The sequence below is a fragment of the Python bivittatus genome, unplaced genomic scaffold (assembly GCF_059951505.1).
Source record: "Python bivittatus isolate LINGU-HERP-01145 unplaced genomic scaffold, Pbiv_v1 ctg000100_np1212, whole genome shotgun sequence".
In the NCBI taxonomy this organism is placed as follows: Eukaryota; Metazoa; Chordata; class Lepidosauria; order Squamata; family Pythonidae; genus Python; species Python bivittatus.
The window spans coordinates 2,120,255-2,143,860 of record NW_028277038.1 but is presented as its reverse complement, the minus strand read 5'-3'; the positions used below and the strand labels follow the sequence as shown (position 1 = coordinate 2,143,860).

The 23,606-nt window shown below is 45.9% G+C and overlaps 2 protein-coding genes across 4 annotated transcripts; both read left to right on the top strand.

The window, feature by feature from the left end:
- Positions 1-113: 113 nt before the first annotated feature.
- P2RX7 (purinergic receptor P2X 7) lies at positions 114-11,746 on the top strand. 2 transcript variants are annotated; one of them, XM_007433269.4, is made up of 13 exons: positions 116-1,154; positions 2,037-2,169; positions 3,308-3,379; positions 3,711-3,783; positions 3,881-3,977; positions 4,300-4,380; positions 5,125-5,254; positions 6,819-6,955; positions 7,797-7,890; positions 8,327-8,392; positions 8,671-8,787; positions 9,249-9,347; positions 10,048-11,746. In XM_007433269.4, the coding sequence occupies exons 1-13, from the start codon at positions 1,030-1,032 to the stop codon at positions 10,528-10,530; spliced, it is 1,707 nt and encodes a 568-aa protein (XP_007433331.1). In that variant the 5' UTR covers positions 116-1,029; the 3' UTR covers positions 10,531-11,746. The 2 variants fall into 2 exon arrangements, with proteins under 2 accessions (XP_087991343.1, XP_007433331.1); XM_088135217.1 differs by lacking the exon at positions 3,308-3,379 and having other exon boundaries at positions 114-1,154.
- Positions 11,747-12,398: 652 nt separating this feature from the next.
- On the top strand, positions 12,399-23,157 carry P2RX4 (purinergic receptor P2X 4). Of its 2 annotated transcripts, XM_007433268.3 has the most exons (12): positions 12,404-12,962; positions 15,720-15,867; positions 16,494-16,565; positions 17,002-17,074; positions 17,388-17,493; positions 18,580-18,660; positions 19,169-19,310; positions 20,635-20,771; positions 21,274-21,367; positions 21,622-21,687; positions 21,788-21,883; positions 22,293-23,157. In XM_007433268.3, the coding sequence occupies exons 1-12, from the start codon at positions 12,820-12,822 to the stop codon at positions 22,350-22,352; spliced, it is 1,218 nt and encodes a 405-aa protein (XP_007433330.1). In that variant the 5' UTR covers positions 12,404-12,819; the 3' UTR covers positions 22,353-23,157. The 2 variants fall into 2 exon arrangements, with proteins under 2 accessions (XP_087991349.1, XP_007433330.1); XM_088135223.1 differs by lacking the exon at positions 16,494-16,565 and having other exon boundaries at positions 12,399-12,962.
- The last annotated feature ends 449 nt before the right edge of the window (positions 23,158-23,606 follow it).

Here is a 23,606-nt window from a genome sequence, read left to right as displayed (position 1 = left end):
GGGGGGGGAAGAGATCTGACCGCGCCTGCGCAGTGCGAGGAAGTGCGTTTGCCTGCCTCTGTGGAAGGAAGAAAAATATCCTTTTTTAAAAATGAAGGGGAAAAAGAGGCTTCAGTGTAGTCGAGGATCACTTCAGTATCAAATGAACTCGGCCTCCCCTTCCCTCGTCTGTCAGAAGGCTTGGACTACAACGCCCAGAATCCACAGCCGGTTGGCCGAGGGTTTGGAGAGTTCCATCTGGAAAAGATTGTTTCCCTGTTAATGGCGGTGACCGCACACACCACAGCATTTAGTCCAGCTGGGCGATTTCCAAAAGACTAAGGCGCCTGGATGGATGGGAGACCACAAGGAAATCCTGCCAAAGAGGAAGGGAAGGGTGAAGTGCTTCCATGTTGCTGACCAAAAAGTCAGGAATGTTGGGGGGAATGATTTGGGACATGAAACAAATAATTAGCCTGTTTCACGGGGGCAGAAGCCTGCCTTACTCTGTTTCCCTCCTCCTACTTTAACCTATCCTAAAATCAGGATTAGGAAACGTCAGGGGAACTCACTGCTGTATTTGTTAGGATCCCCAAATGGGATTGTGCAGAACCCCCCCATCTGGATTCGCCCCTGGGGCTTTCAAAGCGTCCGAAAGCCCTTCTCGGCATCCAGAGAAATACATCCCATCCTGAACGACAGGAAAAAAGCCGTGTGACCCACGTGCTTCCTTTTCAAAAACAGCATTGCTTGTCCCATCCCGTACGGCCTGTTTCCTGCCGCTTCCATCCCTTTCAGTGCAGCTTCCCGGGATAAACTTGAAGGAAGTGCGCTAACTGCTCCCTCCCCTGCCAGTGCCGGATGAAGAGCTGGAGCGGAAAATGGAACATGTGCATCGGAGCCACAGTTGTTCCAGCGAGAGCCTCCCCTTAATTCCCTCGCTGCGCCTTTAAGATTTGTGGTGTGGTTTTCAGCAGTTGTGTCTGCCCGGGGCCAAGGAGCTGCAGGGTTCTGCGCCAAACTAGAAACTAGAAGGGACCGCCTGCCAGGATGGCGGGCTGCTGCAGCTTGAAGAGCGTGTGCAGCTACGAAACGGCCAAAGTGGTGCACATCCAGAGCGTCTACTACGGGAGCCTGAGGTGGGCGATCCATTCAGTGGTTTTCCTGTATGTCTGGTAAGTGGGACAGGAAAAGTCTGGAGAAACCCGCGGGGAGCGGAAGCAGATGGGGAACTGGGTTGCGGGTATCCCTCTCCGGGTCAAGATGTCAAATAACAACCACAGCAACAGCGCACTCTCGAAAGTAGACCTTAAATGCTCCGGCAGGGACTTTCGATAGATCAGCTTCCCGTTCGTCTGATTGTTGCAATCCACAAACTTCGAAGTTTTTGAGATATCGTGAGATGCTTTTTTGCCCCATAATAGAGGAATTGCTGGGAATCTGTTGCCGTGGAAAAGCCACATGTATTCCTTTTTAGGGTGTCCAAAGCATGTCACACTACACACTGTACAATGCATTATTGTTAGGATCTCTGGGGCATATTGGGTCCGTGGGCTGAACTGAACAGGTAAAGAATGTATTCTCAGGTAAGTGTGGGCAGAATCACTGTTTAAGGAAGTTGCTTCCCAGAGCAGAGATACGTTTCCACTTGAGTTGAGCAGAAGAGGGTTGTAATTATCTAGAGATCTTTTAAGGGATCTCCCCGCTTCCAAGTGTATCATTCAATGGAAGCTGTTTTCGTCCAGACAAGCACAGCTTTGTGACTTTGGCACGTGAACTTTCCACCCACACAGAATAAATGTACTGATGTAACCAGCCACTCTGAAAGACCCTCTTTCTGGATTTTAGTGCGGTCCAAATGAAGAAATAACAATCCACAAACCTAGGAATCTTGCACGTTCTTTTAAGCCACATTTGGCTTAAAATATTTTGCTGAAGCAAGATCTATTATGCTCTCAGTGGACAATCAAGTACTTTCTAAACCTCAGTTCTCTCCTCTGTGAAATGAGCACAAAATGAACCCACCAGGTCAGACCCTTTCTGTTGTGCCTCTTCAGTGTCGTCCTTCTGGCTGATCGACGCTATCAGAAGAAAGATTCGGTCATCAGCTCAGTGCATGTGAAGGTGAAGGGGGTGTCACAGACTGACACAAGGGTTTGGGACACAGCTGAATACACAATCCCTGGGCAGGTGAGTCGTTTTTTGAAGGCAGAGGAGGAAACTATCAGGTTTCCAGTGAAGCAAAGGGTTGAACTTCAGGATACAGAGATGTATTAGAAAAGACACACACATGCCTGCTATCTGAAATGTGATACCACAATTCTTAGAGGGCTTGTTTAAGAGAAAGACAAGATGGTGTCTTCTGTGATGGATTGGAATTATGAAGGCCAGGCTCAGGGAGATAAACATTTTCTTAGCTCCCCAGAAGAGCGTGGGAGATACAAGAGGATGAGACTGGCACCTCCCTGAGGAATTCACGGTGTTGTGGCTGACTGACTTTGGGATCTGGGGTTTCAGTCTGGGAAGATTCTTGCTAGAGGTTGTAGCTAATAAACATAGCTGGACTGAATTTGCACTGTCTCTTGGAGTTCCTTGGGCTAGGCCTGACAGTCTCCCCCCTATCCATCAGTACAGGTAGTCCTCAACTTACAACCATTCGTTTCATGACCATTCAAAGTTACAATGGCACTGAAAAAAGTGACCTACAACCGGTCCTTGCACTTACGACCGTCACAGTGGCCCTGCGGTCACGCAAATAAAATTCAGGTGCTTGGCAACTGGCATGTATTTACAATGGTTGCAGCATCCTAGGGTCACATGACTGCCATTTGCGACCTTCCTAGAGGATTTCTGACAAGCAGAGTCAATGGGGGAAGCTGGATTTGCTTACAGACTGCGACAAAAAAGATTGTCAAATCAGGTGCTTGAGGCTGTATTATTACAACGGGTTATAATGTGTTTTTTTGCTTTTGGCTTAATGTGTCATGTGAAGCAAACCATTTTTTGATTCTTGATCTGGCGCACTGTGTGAAGCCAGTCTCCCCTGCCCTGAGGTAGGGCTGGTCCTGTCTGTTTATTGCAGATGGGGCTTTAGCCTCACATTCCCCCCTTTCTCCTCCCGCAAACCTGCAGCTAGAAAAAACAACAACCCTTGACCCGCTCTTCGTGACCTTGCGCTCTTGTCCATATCCTAACAGATTATTATCCTCCGGGCTTCTGAATCTTTTCAAACGAATCAGCGTAAGATTTTAAAGTAATTGTGATAGAATTATTTTTCAGCAGACTTGACGAAGTGAATCCCCTTTTTCCCTCTGTTTCGCTCATTTAGGGAGTGAATTCCTTTTTTGTGCTGACCAACATCATCATGACTGAAAACCAAATCCAAGGACTTTGCCCCGAGGTACCAGCGTTTCATACCTGATCTTAATCCCTAGTGGGAAGGGCAAGGGCCTCATTACTGTGGATACCAGTACCTCCTTGTACTGACATGTTTCCCACCTGCTTGAGTTTCCTGGTTCCAAAAAAAATGGGAAACAGGTCATGACAAGTCTGACATTCTTCGTTGCATGATTTAATCCATCCCCATCTGCTAGAAGTTGGCAAGGTAGGCTCTGGGCCGTGTCTCTTTTCACATGTTTAGAAGTTGGCTGTGGAAAGCAGGGGCGTCTTGTGAACTGCAGTGACTCAAGTGGAATATAGTAAGAGATGTTCTTCCTCTTCTGTTGTTTCAGTTTCCTATCGCCAAAGCTGTGTGCTCCAGCGACAAGAGCTGCATGAAAGGTCGTACGGATCCACAGAGTAATGGTAAGAGGAAGTATTCTTTTGGCCCTTGGTGTTTTAAATTCCTTTCTGGTGAGCTCTTTCATCTCCAGATACGAGATGTGGTTTCTTCCTTCTGTAGGAATCCAGACGGGGAAATGTGTGAAATATAACAGCACCATCCGAACGTGTGAGGTCTCCGCTTGGTGCCCTGTGGAGTCAGTTAAAACTGCCCCGACGTAAGACAGTGTTTTTCTTAGTTACTCCTGTGTTGGCTTTGGTGTATTCTGCAGATGAATCTGAGACGAGTCCCCTTCATAGTGCTAAGGCAGCGATGGTGCCTTAACTGCTTCGTGCACCAATGATTGCAGGGTGTTTTTGAGGGCCATCCTTGAAGACTGTTCAGAAATGGTGTCGGTGCAAACTACTGCAGCTTTCTGGGGAGTGTTATACAGACCCCAGTGCCCCAGCCGCTTGAATAGGCTCCCAGCTAAAATTATTAAATTGCATAATGGTGGTTGTGACTATTTAGAACTGATCCAAATCTTTTCATCCTTTCAGACCAGCCATTCTGAAGAGTGCTGAGAATTTCACTGTGCTTATAAAAAACAATATCCACTTTCCAAAGTTTAATTACACGACGTAAGTAGCATCTTGGTGGCGGTATTTACGGGGGTGGCTCCCATTTCTCCCTCCCTGGGAAATAGATCCCTGATGGGGATTTTTTTGCCAAGATGGGGGGAAGCTTCTGAATCTGTGTTTGGGTGGGTTACAAGAGCCCCAGATCCACTAAAATAGCACCCAGCCCTGAAGCAAGCAGCTAGAAGGGAAGAGTTTTTTCCAGTCACCTGCCAGCATAAGGGAGGGTTCCAGGCTGAGCCCTTAAGTGGTTTGGGACCATTTGTGAACTAGAAGCTGGGCAAAGGCATTGCAGAGGCGGACCACTGAGAAGGATCTGGCCACTTCCCCCAGAGATTTACGCTGTCCTTCGAGTACTGATTTATTGACCACCGTGCAAGGCCAAGAGCAGTCCTCTACGTAGGGGCTTTTTCCGATTTGCAGGGTTGCCCAGTTTAGAGACACTCGAAAGGCAGAGCAGGTGCCCTGGCTTGGCCCAGGTTAACAGGTAGCACGTGGGCAGCAGGATGAGCAAGCTGATCGGGGTGCCTGCTGACCTCAAAACCTATTGAAGCAAAGCACTGTAGAACATCCCACCTTCCCAGACGCCCACTTCTCTATCAGGCCCCTCGGCTTCAATCAGTGATCTGCATTAAGAAAAGAAACAGGCAAAACCGAAGCCACTGATAGGTCACACATTAAAGGGTTCCTCCAGGAGCATCTACATCTTGTCTTCCGAGATCCTTGCTTCCCCTCTGTTCCCTACAGGAGAAACATTTTGCCGGAATTTAATGCTTCCTGTACATACAGCAAGCACGGGGCCTCGCTATGTCCAATTTTTCGTCTGGGAGATATTCTTCAAGAGGCGGGCGAGAACTTTTCGGAGGTGGCTGTTCAGGTCGGTGGCATCTTGAAAGTGGCGAGAGGACTTGCCCAGGTTATGCTGCCGTTAGTTCGAAGGGCTATGTTAACAAGGGCAAACATTGGATTCGATTGCAAAAGTGAGGATTCAGAAGGAAAGAGAGCTGTTCGTTTTTAGATCCATTGTGAAAGCATCCAAGCAAGTTGTCTTAAGGTTCACTCACCGGCCCTTCGGGGAAAAGATATTTCCCTTCTAAGCCATACGTGCATGTTGCTTTCTGTTTGCTAAGGCCTTTGTTTACATGGATTCCAGATTGCCATATGAGCTCGAATTTTTTTACCGCCTATTCACCTGTTTAAAACCCTCAGTTTATTTTATGAATTTCTGCTACAGTGGACAACACACTCTGCCCTTTGTCATCCCAAAGTTCATTGTTAGTGAGACAGACATAAATGATATAAATTCAGGTTTAAGAGCATTCAGGTTTAACATGCACCCTCTTCCCACCAAAGGTAAATTGAAATGCAAATTCAATTGAAATGTAAATTTGTTGACCACAATAAGGTCGGTCTTCTACAGTCTTATTGTGGAAGACGATGGATTCCTTCCAACTACACGGACTTTGGCACTATCTGTGCTGAAGGTTTCCAGGCAGTGGTAGGATTTTTAAGAGCATTTAAAAAAAGGAAGAGAAGTGGGTCATACAAATGTTGCTGAAGGCGTTTCCAAGCATAAGGAGAAAAGTTGGAGTTGTCTGAGGAGGCAGAAGATTGTTGGAGGGGGAACTTGGAGAAGCAGAGGTCACAGGCAGAGATGTATCTGGATATAAAGAAGGAGATATGAGACAGGGGGACATCAGACCTTCCCAGTCTGGTATGTGCTAGAACATTCAAGAAATGGATTATATAATTTACACAAAGGCTTGTGTAAAATGCAATAGCAAACATTGTAGGACTTTAGGCGGAACGTCATGTAGTCATAAAGATGAGTCAGTGAAATTCAGAGGTCTTGGTAGAACTCAATAGGGAAATAAAAGGGAACCAGAATGCTGCATCCTCTACTACTTGATGGGTTCAACATTATACTTCCCACTGGTCTCCATAAAACATCATTGTTCCAGCTAAGCCTAATCTGTATCATACATTTATAGGACAGCAGTTTACAACCTTGATATGGGGGACTTACACACACCCTCCATGCACATATTCTTCCCACCTTCAGGGTGACGGTAGTTTTTTCTGCACAGATGAGCTATGCAGCATCTTCTCCACCAAGCAATCAAAGAAGCTGAATTTGAAGTACTCCCCCCCATCCACTTTTGGGGTTAGCTTTGCTTTATGTGGCAGAATAAATCAGATTTTTTTTGGTCGCGATCAATGCTTCCCTCCAGAAAATAGGTCACATCTATAACGTCTAAATGGCTTTCTAGTTTCCCCCCCTCATTTCAAGAAATTGACAAGAGGGAGTTGCAAAGCTGCTACAGCAGCTCCTTGTACAAACGCGATTTGATTTATACGCCGAAAGTCTATCAAATTGGGAAAATTGGGAATGCCTGCTCAGTCCATCTTGCAAATTTACCTCTCTGATGATCTTCTCCAAGGGAGGCATTATAGGCATTGAAATTAACTGGGACTGCAACCTAGACAAATGGCTCCACCGTTGCAGACCCAGCTATGGTTTCCGGCGTCTGGACGACAAACGAACCAGCGAAGCCTTGTACCCTGGCTACAACTTTAGGTAACAGATATTCAAGTACTTGTGGTTCTGAGATTCTTTTAATGGAGATAACTGATTGGGAGGGAGGATCTTCCAGGATCCGTTTTGTTTTTGCTCATGACATTTCCACGTGATGCTCATGTACAGTTGTGCTGTTACAGCGTGCTTGGACATCTTATTTTCACTTCTAGCTTCTGTTGTAATGGTCCCTTCAATTCCTACTGGTCACTATTCAGTTCCTCCTAGTCACATGCTTGGATGTGAGGACGCAGCCGCCATCCTTCTTCCTCTTTCACTTCCCAGTCTGGTATGTGCTAGAACATTCAAGAAATGGATTATATAATTTCCTTGAAGCTTGCAGAGCAAGAGTTCATGATCAGAATATACTAGTACGTTGGGTTCACACATTATCACTAAATTATCAAGAAACCTGTTTAGTATTGGCAGTGTACCAACTATCTTGGAGTATAACTGATGCTTTGTGATTTAGTGAGAGGTGTGAATCCCAGTCTTGGTATAATGGTCTTCTCCAAGAAGTTGCCTTGTTGAGTGGGGATTCTTGGATGTTAATTCCAAACATCCGGAAAGCCCCAGATGGGAGACCATGGTAGAACCAGGATTGCAGGCTCTCTGGAGAAGCCATGTGAGAAAGGAAAGAACGCCTTTCAGCTGGTCAGCAAACGGCTATCGTAGTCCCTCCTCAATTCTTCTTTTGGGTACTTGGTGCAGTGCGCTGATGATGCTATCTAGCCTGGCATCGAAATGTCTGCAGGAAAACAACCAAGGTCAGAGAAGACCAAGAACCCAAGAGCTCGACTCTGAGCTCCAGAGATTCTCAGTTCTTCCTATCTGGTCATTCTAGATTTGCCAGGTATTACAAGCAGGCCAGCGGAAAGGAGGAGAGAACCCTGATGAAAGCCTACGGCATCCGCTTTGACATCCTTATCTTTGGCACGGTAAATGCAACTTGGTTTTCCTCCCTACGTCTTTATTTTAGATGAGAAAAAAACACACGCAATTCAGAGTCAAATGAAAAAGGTCTATCTTGCCATTAGCAGTTCCATTCCGGGTGGGGTTGTAAGTCAACTGGTGTGGCGACCCCAACTGGGATACGTCTCTGGCCACAGTGTAGGGAATTTAGCTCTTACCCCTGGTTGGAGTCTTGATCCAGACCGTTTTCCCCTTCCCTCTCCTTGCTGCTCAGGCGAGGAGGAAAACTCCCATTGGCCTCACGCCAATGCAAAGGGCATCAAAGGCAAAAGAGGTCTTGGCTCTGGATCTGCAGGCGCCTCCCGGGGACCCCCTCAGCTATTCTCATGAGTCCTAGCAGCTTTCTCTAACGTGGCGCCCTTCAGGCATGATCACCGTCCCTTTTGTTCTCATTTTCCAAAGGCTGGGAGGTTCAACTTCTTTGAGCTGCTGGTGTACATTGGCTCAGCACTGTCCTACTTTGGCCTGGTAAGAGGATTTTCTACTGTAGGGTCTCTGGGCGAGGAGAGGTTCATGTCTGCCGAGGATGAATTGCCCCCTCTTTTGTTGGGTTTTAAGAATGGCGGCCTCCCTTGCTGATATCGGCCGTCTCAAACTGTAGTTTCTGATTATTTAGTTGAAGGCGTGTTGGTGGTCATGCTTTCATGCTATTAATATTTACTGGTTTAAATGACAGAATCTTTACATGATTTTATTATATTTTTAGAAGAATACCTGTACAATAATCCACCGTATTGTCTTTACAGGCTCAGTTAGTTGTTGATTTTTTTCTTACTTCATATACGTTCCCTTGCTTCAAATCCAGCCCCGTGAAGGAATATTACTACAATAAAAAGTGTGAGACAGTACTGGGACCGAGATGGGTAAGAGATGGCACTAATTGTGACATTCTGTTATTCCTCATAGACAGAGCCAGGAAGTTCATTTCACTGCAGGAAAAGGGTCATGCTCAGCATCAATAAGGGATCCAAAATATTCCCTTAACCTAACAGACCATGTTATGGCTTTAATGCTACATGGAAACCCATCCATTGTGGCCTGTAAACTGTTACACCCCTAACCCAACTTCTCCATTAATGAGGCCAAGGCAATGTGGACAGTAGTAACAAAGGAATCGTACATACCTATTGATAAATACTTGTTACATCACTGCTGATATGCAATATATCCTTCCCTTCTCTGTTTTTACCATCCTGAGAAATAGTTTTCTTGAGTTGGTGCAAGATGGAAACTTCAGCCGTTGATAACTGTGGAATACCAAACCTGTCCAGTAAAATACTCAGTTCTGATATGCAAATGTCTTTGGTTTTCTTCGGCTGGGCAGACTTTGTTGTACGTGAGCTTTCTGGATGACCCCCACATCTTAATGATCGACAAATTGTTGAGGACCAGTTTACAGAACGTCAAAGGCAAGATTATTCATGTGAGTTTAGAACCTTCTTTTCTCTGTGTGTGTGCAAACATTGGCCTGGGCACACGCCTAGAGATTTGTGAATCGATTAAATGTGTTCCAAGTCTTAAAGGCAGTGTGCTATAGTGCCAAGCCATAGTTTATAAAGTGTCTTAGCAAGTCTTGGACTTTCATGCTTCTGTTTCTCTTCTCCTGTGGCCACAAGGAGGTGTTTGAAAGCTCCTGCTTCTGTTTTAAATTAACTGCTGCTCGCTGTGTTGTTCTAAGCTAGACACTGCAGATCATCTTAATTTAAAGGAGCCGACTTCAGCCATGTTTTATAAAGAGTTGGCTTATGACAATGAATCAGGCTTGAGATAAATGCCAGTTGAGGTTTGGCTGACACACTGACTGGGGTTAACCTACAAGGCTCCATGTGGCTGATTCTCACCATGATACGTCCATTAGCCACTGTAGGAAAGGACCCCGTTCAGCCTTCGTGGAGCTTCAGACTGGCTTAGAAAGGCCTTTGGTGTGCAGATCCTGACAAGTCTCTGATAAGGCAGGGTTGAAACACAGAGCGCTTCAAGATGTGGGGAACGTTTCATTCCGTGTATATCCAGCCACCGACGCTTCCTGAATGGCTCTCTCCCAAAGGGTTTCCCTTTTGAGAAAAACCGTCGCCCACCAATATGAGGCATAACATCCTGCGGATGTTGTTTCTTGACCACAGAGGCGCCGGGGCGATTTTATGCAGACACCCAACCTTCCCCATCCAGACAACACGGTCTCCCCACGCAACTCGGAAGAGCTGCAGCCCCTCACGAGCCAGCGGGAGGCGCCTTCTTTCCGCGAGCGTCCTTCTTGGTGCAGCTGTGGAAAATGCCGGCCGGCAGACCCCTTTGGGGAGCAGCTCTGCTGTCGACGGAAGGCCGGGGCGTGCATCACAGTCTCGCCTTTGTTTGAGCAACTCGTCCTTTCCCGATCAATGCTGGAGTTTGTTCTTCTCTACAAAGAGCCATTATTGGATCTGAGGGCCGAGGCCGTCAACAAGCCGTTTCGACACTGTGCTTACGAGCAGTACATTCGCTGGCGCTTTGGTCAGGGTGACCTGGAAGCAAGGGCCGTGATACCAAACTGCTGCAGGTGGAAGATCCGAGATGCGTTTCCCAGTGAGAACGGCGAATACAGCGGTTTCTTCGGGAAGAAGAAGTAACCCTCGGTTGCAACTCTGCGTTACAGCCTTAGTGCGGGTACATGCGCATGCCGATTAAGCAGCATTGCCCTCTCCTTTTCGAAAACACTGCCATTTGTGCTCTGCCATAATCTTTGCTCTTTAGCGTAATAGCATTTAGACTATTAGATAAGGTCAGAGGAGATCCGAGTTCCAGTCTCCGCTCAGCCATGAAAATCACTGGAAGGCCTCGCGCCACGTTTCAGCCTCACCTACCTCACTGGGTTATTGGAGAAAAACAAGATTGGGAAGGGCCATTTTACACGGCCCCGCTTTCTCATGTTCAGGCAGCCAAACTACTGAATCAAGCCTGCTTTTTTTCCCCCCCCCAGAAACATAGCAGTGGTTTAGGTGTGAGAAAGGGCTCCCTTCCTAATCCAGGTCGTCTTGGTTGGCTGATCCCCACACAAAGCCATCCCTTTCTTTGTTTGTTTTGTTTTGAAGCCATTCCTACTTGTTCTTTTCCCATAACTCAGCTGTCATGGACTGGCTTCTCAGGGAGTGGGGAAAACGCGGTGGCCTTTTTGTTTTTACTCTTGCTTCATTTTGAACATTGGTGTTCTGGAGGGAATCTTCTTTTTAAATTGTGAAAATACCATTAAAAGAATGTCTGGATGTTTTCCATGCAAAATGCCCCACGTTCAGCTCCAGCATCTCCATTTAGAAGGGAGGGAGGTCCAGATGACAAGAAGGACAGGGCAGAGAATGTTACAGGGTTATGCTTTTTTGCGTAAACCAACTCTTCGTTGGATTTCATTACTAACAGCACGTTGGTACTGTAATAGGTCTACACAAAAAGAGACGTAGCCCCAGAGACCTTTCATGAATCGTCGTGCTTTGCTTTTTTTAATCATTTGGTGGCCTGACACAAAGGACAGCTCTCTTCTAGTCCACAAAGCTGGTCTAGCAAGTTATGTCACGTGGTGTCTATTTATTAGACGCAATGGAGCACACGTAACCCACATTTAAGTGGGTGCCATCCTTTCTGCACTGATTTACTTGTTTCAAAACGGAATCGATTTCTCAGCATTTTAATTTTTTTTTTTTTGCAGTTAATTTTCTTTTAATCTCATTTTGCGGTAAAGACTATATATTGCTGCAGAGTTCCTACATTTCTGCCTTTTCTACAGTATGTTTATGTGGATTCCCTGTGCATAGTACAGATGGGAATTAAATGTATAAAAACAAATAAAAGCTCCCACGTGTGTTTAATTTCAACTGACAAGAAATCGTAAAGCAAGATGGAAGTGGCCTGAAAACCCCCAAGAAAGGTAACTACTTTCTAGTCGCAATTCCAGGTGGCATTTTCAAGGGGTTTACTCATTTAGGCTTAATTATAAAAAAGCCAAGAGTTTTGGGGGCAGTTGGTCCAATTCTGTTCGGCTGTCACAGATCCACATCCTCTTGATCCACATTTATTCTGGAGTAAAACAATCAGCGCAGCCAGGCCGAACCACCAGGTAAGCGTGCATAGGAATAGAGGCTGAATAATTATTTTACAATTAGCATACGCATAAGATTTGCAGCCTCGTTAAGCTGGTGATTTAGGCGGCTGCCTGATTAATTCAGGGCTTAACGCCACGCGCGGCTTCTTAAATTGCTTAATGAACTGGTGAGCGGCAGCGAGCGGTTCAGGAATTACTCGAAGCGGGTTTAGGCTCGGAAGCCCGGCCTTGCGCCCGGGCCACCAGCTTTAGTTGCGCGAGGCTTCCGGGCTCCTAGCCGACCCTTCCGCAAAACCTGCGGGCTGTCGCCGCCTCGCCCGCAGATTGCTTCGGAAGCGGGGCTGCTTTTGCGCCCGGGTCGCTTCCATCGGAGGACGATCTCCCCGCCCGGAGCGCGAGGTGCACCTGAGCAGGAACAGGATCTACCCGACACCCCCGCAGCCCCCCGCCCTCCGGTGAAGCTGGACTTCAGTTCCCATAATCCTCCCCTGGCTGCAACCGAGGTCACGCGGCATTGCATCCCTTTGCATTCCGGGACTCAAGGCGAGTCTTGCGCAGGGGAGTTCCGGAGCGGGCGCGGGGACCCGATTCGCTTTCTCCCGTCGCGGCGGCGGCGGCGGCGGCGGAGGAAAGCCCCTGCCCCTGCCCCTGCCCCTGCCCCTGCCCCGGCTGCCGCCGATTGGAGAACGAAGACACGCCTCGGCTGGGATCCGGAAAGCCGGCGCGGCTGGGCGTCTTGCAACATGCGGGGAAGCAGCAGGAGGCGGCTGATCCTCGCCTGCTGAGCGGGGTTCGTCCCGTCGCTGCGGCCGAGGGAACCGGAGCCATGGGCACCCCCTGGAAGCACTGCGGGGGCCTGTACAACTTCCTTTTCGAGTACGACACCCCCCGGATCGTGTCCATCAAGAGCCGCAAAGTGGGTCTCATGAACCGGGTGGTCCAGCTGGCTATTTTGGCCTACGTGATCGGGTAAGGCACGGGCTTGTTTCGGCGCGCTTCTTAGGGACTAGAGCCTTCGCCGGAGGCACCTCGGAGCTACAGTACTTTGCATTTCAGACGGGCGTAGAGAGAAACACCCTATCCCAACCCACCGCCCTCCAGCTGGGCTGGGACTTCCACACCCAGCATTCCCAGCCGACGTGGAGGAGGTCGAGAGAGGGCGCCTAGGGACCGGGGATCTGTTAATTTGCCTTGAATTTACGTATAACCCCTCCAGAAATGAGTTTTGTACAGCTGGAAAAAGTTGACCTGTTGAACAGCTGTCTGGGACAGTTAACTCTTGGGCCAGCTTGATCTTCGCAGCAGGTTTGAGAAACCCCTCATCCCCAACAGCAGATTGGATTGGTAAATCTTAGCAAAACCCTCCCCACAATCCCTGGTCCTCTTATCTCCATTCCCTGCCATGCTATTAGCAATTTTGCTTTTCATCGTTTTCATCTCCATCCCACACCACCCCGCAAACGATGTGTGTGCAGAGGAACCCCAGCTTGCCTGCTCTCGGCTTGTCCCAGGAGAAAACACACAAGCCTATTTCCCTTTCTTTCTTTGAAACTCCAGCATTCGCTTCTGGTTAAAACTTTTGAGACGTGGATTTTCCCCCAGTTTTCCTCTCCAGGCAGCGTTAAACAGTTAACGCTGTTTTATTGATTTCAAAGGCCAGCTCAAAGTGAAAAGTTAAGGGATGCTGGTGTAGATTTTGGCTTGGTGGCTGAAGCTGACCGAGAGTTCGTTCATCAAAGTTTATATCCAGCTGGTTAGCCCTACACCAAACTCCAAAAGGATCCGGCTCCCCTCCAGTGCCAGGTGCTTCCCAACCCGTTTCTTTTTGACCCCCCCCAAACACACTCCCAGACCCAGCAGGGCTTCTTCCCTCCCAGCAAGGCTGAGGGCAGCAGCAGCAGCAAGGGGGGTCCCCCCGGCACCCCCTTCCCAGAGAGGCTCTTCTGCCCCAGGAGGGGCTCACAGGCTCCCTGGCCGAGCAGGTTGGCCTGGGCCTTCCTCCTCCTCCTCCTCCTCCTCCTCTGGCTCAGGGCTGGTCCTTCTGAGGGGGGCTCAGCCCCTTTGCCCCCCAGCGCCCTCCTCAGGCCCAGCTGGCTCCGGGGCGCCTCTTGAAGGCGGAGAGCGGCTTCCACTCCTTCCTTCGCCCCTCAGGGCTGCTGCTCCAGCCTCTTCTGTCCTCCGGAGGGGCTTCAGCTCTTTGGCCCCTCTGCGGGGTTTTGCCCTGGAGGGGCTTCGGCCGCCCCAGCTGCCCAGCCGGGTAGGAGTGGAGGGACTTCCGCTCTTCCTGCACCCCTCAGGGCTGCCGCTCCAGCCTCTTCTGCCCCTCGCTGTCTGACAGGTGCCCTTGCCTGCTGCCCCCTTTTATAACCGTTTTTTCCTGCCAAAACAGCTGATTGGTAGCCCAGCTTTGGGGTTCCACCGTTTCACTGGCTCTTCACCAGCCCACACAGCCCCAGTTTCCTCAGACGGCCTCCGATTGGCTGGAAATGACAGGTTTTTGAACTGCATCATTTTTATATTTTTTCCGCAGTTCAGTGCTGATGCTTTCATTACTGTAAATCTTTTCCCCAGCTGACAGAACTTGGAGTGAAAGTACCTTGCTGTAAAGCCAATATAACTTCTATAAATGTCACAGAAAATTAAAACCACCACAAAATTCTTAAGTAACAACTTGATATCTTTCTCCGCATCCATAGATTCAGCAAGGCTAGTCTCACAAGCTTATCAATGCTTAAATGGAAAATACACAATACTGTCATTAAAATAGATGGTGAGAAACAGCAAAAACACAGAGACAAGATAGGCTATTTGTCTGTCTGTCTATATAGCATTGTCTGTCTACAACCATTTTAAAGGTTTTTTTTTTTTTAAGTTGGAAGATTTTAAAAAGGCTTTCAATATCTAGCTTTCCTTGTTTATGAGATGAGGCAACCTTCTGATGTCTTGCCCACTTGGCACTGATTTACCTCAAGAGAACCTGTGGTCAGCTTTAAGCTGTGGCCTACATAACTGTGGTTTATTGATGAAACTAAAATTGGTTAGACATAGTAGGCTCAGCCATCAATCATAGTTTATAAACCACAGTGACCTAGTTCATACTAGCTAAAACCTAACGATAATGTGGTATGAGCCTCCAGGGAATTCCTCAAGAATTAGATGGATTGGGTTTAGATCAGACCAGTCTATCCTGTCTACAGTCTGTTGGGCAGGTTGTGCTAAAACATGGTTTGTTTAACTACACTTTGATGAAGAAATCACTACTTGGCTGGGTTCATGCCACATTCTGAACCAAGGGTGGGGAATTTCTGAATGGCCAGCACTTGCAGGAATCAAGTTCCTGATTTTCTGGAGATACCATGAGAAGTGATAAAGCCCATATTTTTCAGCCTTTGAGGGGAAATTTTAAGGTATATGCTGGAGGGGGAGGCAAACCCTCCCATTTCTGTCCTTAGAACCCCTTCTGCCCCAGGAAAACAGCTCAAAATCAGCCTTTTGGGGTGCTTTTAGAGGTGTAGCAAAGAATATTATCTTCCAAGTCCTAATGGGTTAGCAGGTGACTTGGAAAGGCAGCTCTCTGTCCCTTGCATGGTGATTGGGTAAGCACCGAGAAATCTAATTAAAGTAAAATGCAGAAACTCAGACACACACGGTATCTGTAAGTCAGGTTTCTTTCTCTCCGAGACCTGAAGCAACAATATTGAGAAACTGTTTTCCTCTTCCTTGCAGTTGGGTGTTCGTGTGGGAAAAAGGCTATCAAGAAACTGATTCAGTGGTGAGCTCGGTAACTACCAAGGTGAAAGGCATCACCATGACCAACACTTCCAACCTGGGGCCCCGAGTTTGGGATGTAGCTGACTATGTGATTCCATCTCAGGTGGGTCTGCTGGAGACTAATGCTGTGGTTTTGCCAGATTTAGGGAGATTCCCTCCCTTAATCTCTACTAGCAGAGTACAGTAGATCTATCGTTTGCAACCATGGAGTCCCTGCTGTGAGTAAGTTCTCTTCTTGGGTGGTGATGTGTGGTTTTTATTGAAATGCACCGATGATTTGGTTTCCACTGTAGCAACAATGAGTGAAACACGTGATCAGTAGAGAAATGTTGGCTAACCACTTCAAATCTCTTGGCATCTCACTCCAAACTGTGTCTGCAGCTCATAGTTGCACTAACTCCAAAATTCCTTACCTAGTCCATGCTTTTTTGCCCACGACATGTAACTCCTTCTGCACTTAACCCCAGGGTATGTCCAACATGTAAACTGACTTTTCACGTCTCATGGAAACTCTGATGTTTGTGAACAGTCCGCTGCTGATGGTTCTGCCAGTGCAAGAATATTTTTCTTGCGTTCTACAAGAGGCATTGTTAATTCAGCTGATGTTTTTTTTTCTAAAGGAAGGAAGTCCTTAACGTTGCAATTTCTTCTTGAAAAGGGTTTCACTCCAGATCAAACAACTTCACTATTTAAATTAATTTTTCCACCCTGCTTCCTTCCTCTATTTAGGCTGAGAACTCTGTTTTCATCATGACAAACTTGATCATCACGCTGAATCAGACCCAAGGGCTTTGTCCAGAGGTAGGCTCAGTGACAGTTGCTGATCTTCAGGTTTCATGTATCTTTCCTCTGAAAAACTAAAGCGTGGCTGTGAATTTGTGAGCAGAGGTTGGAAAGGGGTAGGAAATGATATCTGATCTACATCCCAGATGTTAGCCGCCTTGCATGTACCAGGACAATATGCAAAGGTATGGATAAATGGATAAATGCATAATCTGTACAGGTTGCAGAATTTGGATCCTTTTCTGAGGATCCTCTCTTCAGCTTCTTTGGCTGCTTTCAATAAATCCATGCTTAGCAGAATAACTTTTAACTCTTTGCTTTTTTTGGTGTGTCCATGCAATTATTTCCAAAGCACGGGTAGCCAAGGTCTGCAGTGCATTGGAAGAGACCTTTGTACAGGCAGAGCAGATAAACATTCTTTTCTATTTATCTCTTGACTGCTCTTCCTCTCCAGCTCCCAGATAAGACCACCATGTGTCAGTCAGATGCAGACTGCAAAAAAGGCTATGTCGGCACTCACAGCAATGGTACGAGTCATGTTTTTGATCTTGAGGTTCTCCCCTTCCCTTAAAAGCTTCTTCAGATAGGAGATGACCAGCAAAAAACATGTGATGTTGCTGTTAAGAAATTGGTGAAAATGTGAAACAGAACTGAACAGAGGCTACTGTCTGGAGTTTCAGAAGAGATGTCATGGAATTACATTAGTATGGGGAGGGTCATTTCATTACCCACCATGGGGTGAAGCCTAAGGCTTTCTCCCTCCCCCACCCCACATTTGCGATATTGAGATGATCCCCATCTGCCTTCCAATTTTATAACTTCCTTTCTGTATCCCTTCAGGTATTCAGACTGGAAAGTGTAGAGTGTACAACCTTACAAATCCCTCCATCAAAACTTGCGAGGTCTTTGCTTGGTGTCCGGTGGAAAATGATGAGAATGTACCCAAGTGAGTATCTGATGGGAGTAGGAATAAGAAGGAAGAGAGAGGCAATGCCAGATGTGGAGGAGTGCTGGAAGACATCTCTTCCTAGAATTAGCATCTTGCTGAATTTTCTCTAAAGTTTTGATGGTGCCTGCTGGTTCAACTATCTTTGCCTCCCATCTTATTTTCTAGGCCCAGAGGTGTAAATGTATATAACAATGAACTGACCTTATATTGTCCTGGTTTACATATCATGCATTAAGTCATGGCTTGCTCAATTATGGCTTAATGAATAAGCCAGAATTGGCTGGGTTCACAAGTCAGACTGCACCATTAAAGTCTGGTTCCAAGCTAGCTTGGGGTCACACAACATACTGATGTAAAACCTAACAAACCACATTGCAGCTTAGCACATGAACCTGTTATTGAGTTAAAACCGTTGGTCTAGCTAGACCAGGTTTATCAAGCCTTAAGTGTCCAGAGCTTTATGGAGTTATCTAAAGAATCATCTGCACCCGTGGGAGCTTGTCCAAGCTTTAAGATCAACATCTACAAACCTGCCCTGTGTTCCAGCATTGAGAAATCTTTTAAACATTACATTCATTCAACGGTTCGCATAGAACCCTAGGTCAGGAAATAATTTAGCTTATTTAGATATCCAGATCCACCTGAGCAACAAAGCAGAATTTATTCTGTGAAGCCTTCGTTTGGGTGAGGAATTTAGGTTGTTTGAACTGCTCCTTGCCTTTATGTCTGAAATCAGAACCCTGGCTTATATCTGAATCTCGCTTAGGTACTAGCAGGGAAAAAATGGAGAAGAAACAAATCGAGAACTGTCCAAATATGTCCGTGCTGTTTTGCAACATTGATTGTGGCTTGTTCAGTAAAAGTGAATTAAAACAGATCTTGGTTTTGGGTTATATGGAAACTCAGCCCTTATATCTCATTTGATCTTAACGTCCTTTCTGAAGAGGTGATGCTGGGTTTAAAATCAGGGTGTTTTATGGGCAAGCGGTGGGGTAGGAATTCAACTTTGGCTATAAGAAATTGAACCTTTTTCCAAATAATCTTTTTCTTTCACTTCTCTCTCTTTTGCTCAATCTCCTCCAGGCCAGCTTTCTTTCAGGATGCTGAGAACTTTACCCTCCTTGTGAAGAACAACATCTGGTACCCAAAGTTCAACTTTACAAAGTATGTGTATTTTTTTCCCCTTCCCGAACTATTTGTCTCTCTTGGCTGGAATGGGACTCGGGGGGGGGAGAAATTTGGGGGGTTAGGTGTGTTATGCCAAATGGCTCCATCGGACATGGTACTATTTTGATGAAAAGGACAGATACCTGAGGCGGTGAGAAAGGGGTTTGTGGAGAGGGGTGTGCAGTACTAGAGAGGATGACCCGTACAGAACTGCACTGGGGTTACTTGAAAGTAAAGAGACACAGGGGAGTGGAGGAACTGCACAACTGTCCAGTGTTTGAATATAAAGTAATTTTCTCAGTAAATACTGGCTGTGTGGCCAAGCTGCCATGGGCTCATAGCCAGTCGATTTTACAGCCTGATGATTTACAATCTTTATTCCACTGTTAAGAGTTTTGCCCAGGCATCAGGCCAAACTAACAGCCCTCCCAGCATTTAGTAAAGCACCTGAACATGGGTTCCTTCAGGGAACGTAAGCCCAGAAACCTATTCCTTTCTCTCCCAGGCGAAACATTCTCCCCACCATCAATCAAACGTACCTCAAGAACTGCAAATACGATGCCAAGACGGACCCCTTTTGCCCCATTTTCCGCCTCCAGGACATGGTTGAAGCTGCCGGGCAGAACTTCCAAGAGATGGCAGTTGAGGTTGGTCGAAAAGTGTGTTGGGAAAGGAAAGGAAGAAGAATTTCATTTGACTTGTGTCTATACAGCTTCTGCCAAAGGCAGCACTTACGGCTTGATGTGTTTTATTGACTTTTAAATGAATTCAGAGCCGACCACCAAATTCCCTGAAATTTGGAGTGATCAGCTCTCAGCGAAAACCAGACATGCGTTTAGTCAAGGATGGTGATCAAGGATGGTGGCCTTTGGTCCTGTTTAATATGTCCTTTTCTTCCTGTGAGAAACATGCATGTTTGAACCATAGCAGCTGGTTAGCAGTTTGTACAAGCGCTGTATGGCTGACAGTTATTTACTAGAAGGGGTAAATAAATATGCCCTCAAGTCAAGCCTGGCACTTGGTGACTGCTTCTGTGCCATTTTCTTGATAACAGACTGGTTCCACTGTCTCCTTTCCTTCTTCAGGGACGGTCTTTCGATTTCCCAGCCTAGCCTACCACCTTAGGCTTCTTCAGTGGTCTCAAATGCTTAGTTTCTGAGATTGCCAAGGTCAGCTAGGTATTACCACTTGTTGAAATGAGCAAATATTTACCTTTTGGGGCGCCTGCTAGAATGCAGCCGTGTTTTATTAACTTATCTTTTGTTTGATTTTGGACTAGAAAGAAAAATGTTGTGTTTTCCTGCTTGCATTTCTAAAAGGCTGTTATTACAAAGATTGGGAAGTCGCTGGAAGATAACTGCTCTAAGAATACTTTATGCCAACCACTTATCCCTTTTTTAGTTTTGGTTTGTTTTGTTTTGCTGCAATCTCCAGTTTGTAATGTGGAGTAAAAATTGGCCATGAATTGGATAGGAAATTGCTTGCTTAACCATATCATATTGAAAAGATATACTTGCTTGAGTTCACTTTTTATGTTAAAGCAATAACCGTGGTTTGCAAGCTACAACTGCTGAGTTCACCCATGAGAAAATTTAATAACCCCTCCAGCTGATCTTCTCATCCAGCAGAATCATCAACATTGACCAACAGCAAGTCTTTGTATGGTCATCTGCATTTTTATAGACCAGATAGCTTCACCCAACATGATTTCCAAAAACCTGACAGTAATTTCCTAATATTACAGATTGGGAGACTGACAAAAAATGTAATGTAACATTGTAAAGTAGATGTGTTTTTTTTTAACTGACACCCTCCAAGCTCTCCCCATAAGCTGTCATCCCACTTTGTAGCCCTCAGTTTTCCAAAATATTAAGACTGTCCCATGGCCATCCAAAGAGTTGCTGGAGGTCTCTGACCCAGTCCATGGTCCTTCCCCAACTGTGAATCAAACCCATCGTTTCCAATCTGCAGGGTGGTGTGATGGGACTGCAGATCCGATGGGACTGTGACCTAGACAAGTCTGCTTCTCATTGTGTGCCAAAGTATTCCTTTCGCCGTATTGACAACAAGGATACTGCTCACACCGTTTCTCCAGGATACAACTTCAGGTAAAGCAGTTCGGGCAGCTAAAATTGGAATCTGGTGGTGGGACACCCCGGCTGGGTGGTTTACTGGCTCCAGAGGCTGATTTCATTTTGACACCAAGTGCAGATGCTTTTACTGAGTGAGAATTTTAGGTCCGACAAATGGTTTCACCTGATTTTTATTGTTTTGGGCCAGAGTTGGTGAAATGCTGCTAGATTCATGTAAAACTTATTCATGAGTTCGTTGTAACTGGGGGAAGCTGCTTTGAGCAGCTCTGTAGTGTTTTTATCTTGTATGACTATAGCAGATGATTCTATAATTGACTAGACTGTTACTGTGAAGGAAGTTATTTTGTAGGAAAAATAAATATGAAGCTGTTGGTGATACACATAAATGCGCCACAAATCTTGGAAGGGCAGAGCGTTTTAGGTGGTTTTTATTTTTGGCCACATTCCTACCATAGAAATGTGGCCCTGACAATTTCATAATCATTGGATTGGATTTTTCCTTCCTTCCCTGGTTCAGGTTCGCAAAATATTACCAGATGCCTCCCAACAAAGACTACCGGACACTCATCAAGGCCTACGGCATCCGCTTTGACATTATGGTATTCGGCAATGTAAGGTTTTTGGAAATTATATAAAGTTTTGTCACTTGTCTATACCCTTGAAAGCTGTTCGGGTTGAGAAACACTGCTCTAAGCCATTAATCATGATACATAAACCCCAATCAATAGACTCACGCACGCTAAGTGGCAACAAGTCAGAAGATGGCTTTAGTGTGTTGTGTGAATCAGCAGCAGTGTAGAGATGATCTCTGCCATGTTCTTAAGGAGATATGCCTGAATTATTTGCTTTTATTCACATGTCTTAGGCTGGAAAATTTGATATCATCCCTACTATGATCAATATTGGATCTGGCTTGGCCCTGTTTGGTGTGGTAAGGGCCTTCTTTTCTTCTTCCTGGGCAGTTTTTGGAAAATTCCCTGGTTTTTGGAAAATTTCATTTCTTAAAAGAACTTTCTTGAAATCTCATCTAGGCCACTGTCCTCTGTGATATCATTGTCCTGTATTTGATGAAGAAAAGATATTATTACAGAGAAAAGAAATACAAATATGTTGAAGATTATGAATTGGTAAGTTTGCCACTTCCCATCTGTTTTATAGGGTTTGGGGTTTGGACCTAAACCACTCTCAACTGAAAGCATTTTTCCCTCATTGTGGGTTTTACTTTTTGCCTTCTGAAGAAATATAGAAAGTTAACTGCAAACGTGGCAGTGGAATCACTTGTGTTCTCCCCAGATAGCCTGAGAATTATAATTCTCCTGTCTGTCTGTCTGTCTGTCTGTCTGTGAGAAAGAGACGTTGAATGGGTCTAGCTATCATGCTAAGCAAAAATGGGGTTGGGTCAGGTTTGCTGAGAACCTAAAATATTTTCTCTTAATGAGTGATCCAGTTACTGTTAACTGCTAATCTGCCAGCTTGGGAGAAAATTTCAATCTGAATTGGTTTTTCCTGTTCTAAACGTTGCCTTTTCTTTTGCAGGGAGCCAATGCATCTTACGGATCCCAGACAGAAGTTCAGGACTGCTGCGCAGTGCGATGATCCTTCCAAACAGTGCCACAAACAGGTCCTGCTCATTTCACCCAGTCGAGGGAGGCCTTTCGCCAGCAGAGAGGTCTGGGTTTCCTGCCTGGGGAGGAGCAGATCTGTGGTTCCTCCATCCTCTTGGGCTCCATCAGCTTTGCTTCTGTTGGCGGCACCCTGGACCAATCTAGAGATTCTCCTGAGGAAAGCTGGGATGAAAATCCTCAACGCTTTCTGGTGTAGGATCTGCCAAGTCTTGAGCAGTCTGAGATAATTCTGAATCAGATCTTCTATGTGTCCTTTCCCACTGTTCAGTTCATGGACAGTTGCCATGGAGGGAAAGATGAAGGGGTGGGGTGGGACCGAAATGTTCCTTGGATGTTTCTAAAATTGCCAATTTCTGGTGTGCTTCCCTTTTCACACACCACACTCCTCTTCGTCTTAAAAGGCTGGAAAGGTTTGCCTCGTACTCGTTTGAACACTTCCATGTGCATCTTTTTAAAAGATGCCACTTGGTGCAATTTGTAGGCAGCCCCTCTATTGCTGAAACTAACAAATCAGTAAGAATTCTCTCTCAACTACAATTCCCTTTGGAAGGGTTGGGGAAATCCCCGTGACATTAAATAAATGCAACATGCAGGCATGTCCCCCCACCCACCCAGCTTCTACTAGTAAGTTCCCACTGCCCTGTTTACATCCATTAAAATTTCATTTATAAATGAAAAGATAATTGCACTTTCCCTCTTATAGGAGACAGATGTGAGAATAATCAGTGAGAATAATCTACTTTGCAGAGGAAAATAAAGGCATTGGGAAATAAGATGGTTTCTATCATTTTCTTCCTCATATTAGTGGTTGGTTGAGTTGAAAATACAGTATCAACAGAATATTGCCACAGTCTCACTTCTGTATAAATTACTTTTATGGTTCTTTGGAGTGTGTGTGCGTGAAATGATAGTTAAAAGTATTGACCTGGGAAGGTCTGTTGAACATGAGACTTCTGAGCAAAGATACATAGGCCTGCAATTTAAGATTACAACTGAGTGAGTCCTGAGCCTTTTCTGAATTCTCTACTTGATCCACCTTCTTTAGCCTGAACACAGAAAGCAGTCCCCCCAAAAGTCTTTTTGAATCTGTATTGGACAGAAGAGTAAATGCATCATGGCGAGATACCTCATAAAAGTGGAATGCATAGTAGGAACTTGGAAGCTATTAGGGCTGTAATAAGTAGTAGAAACCTTAGGCATTCATTGCTGATATAAAAATTAGCAA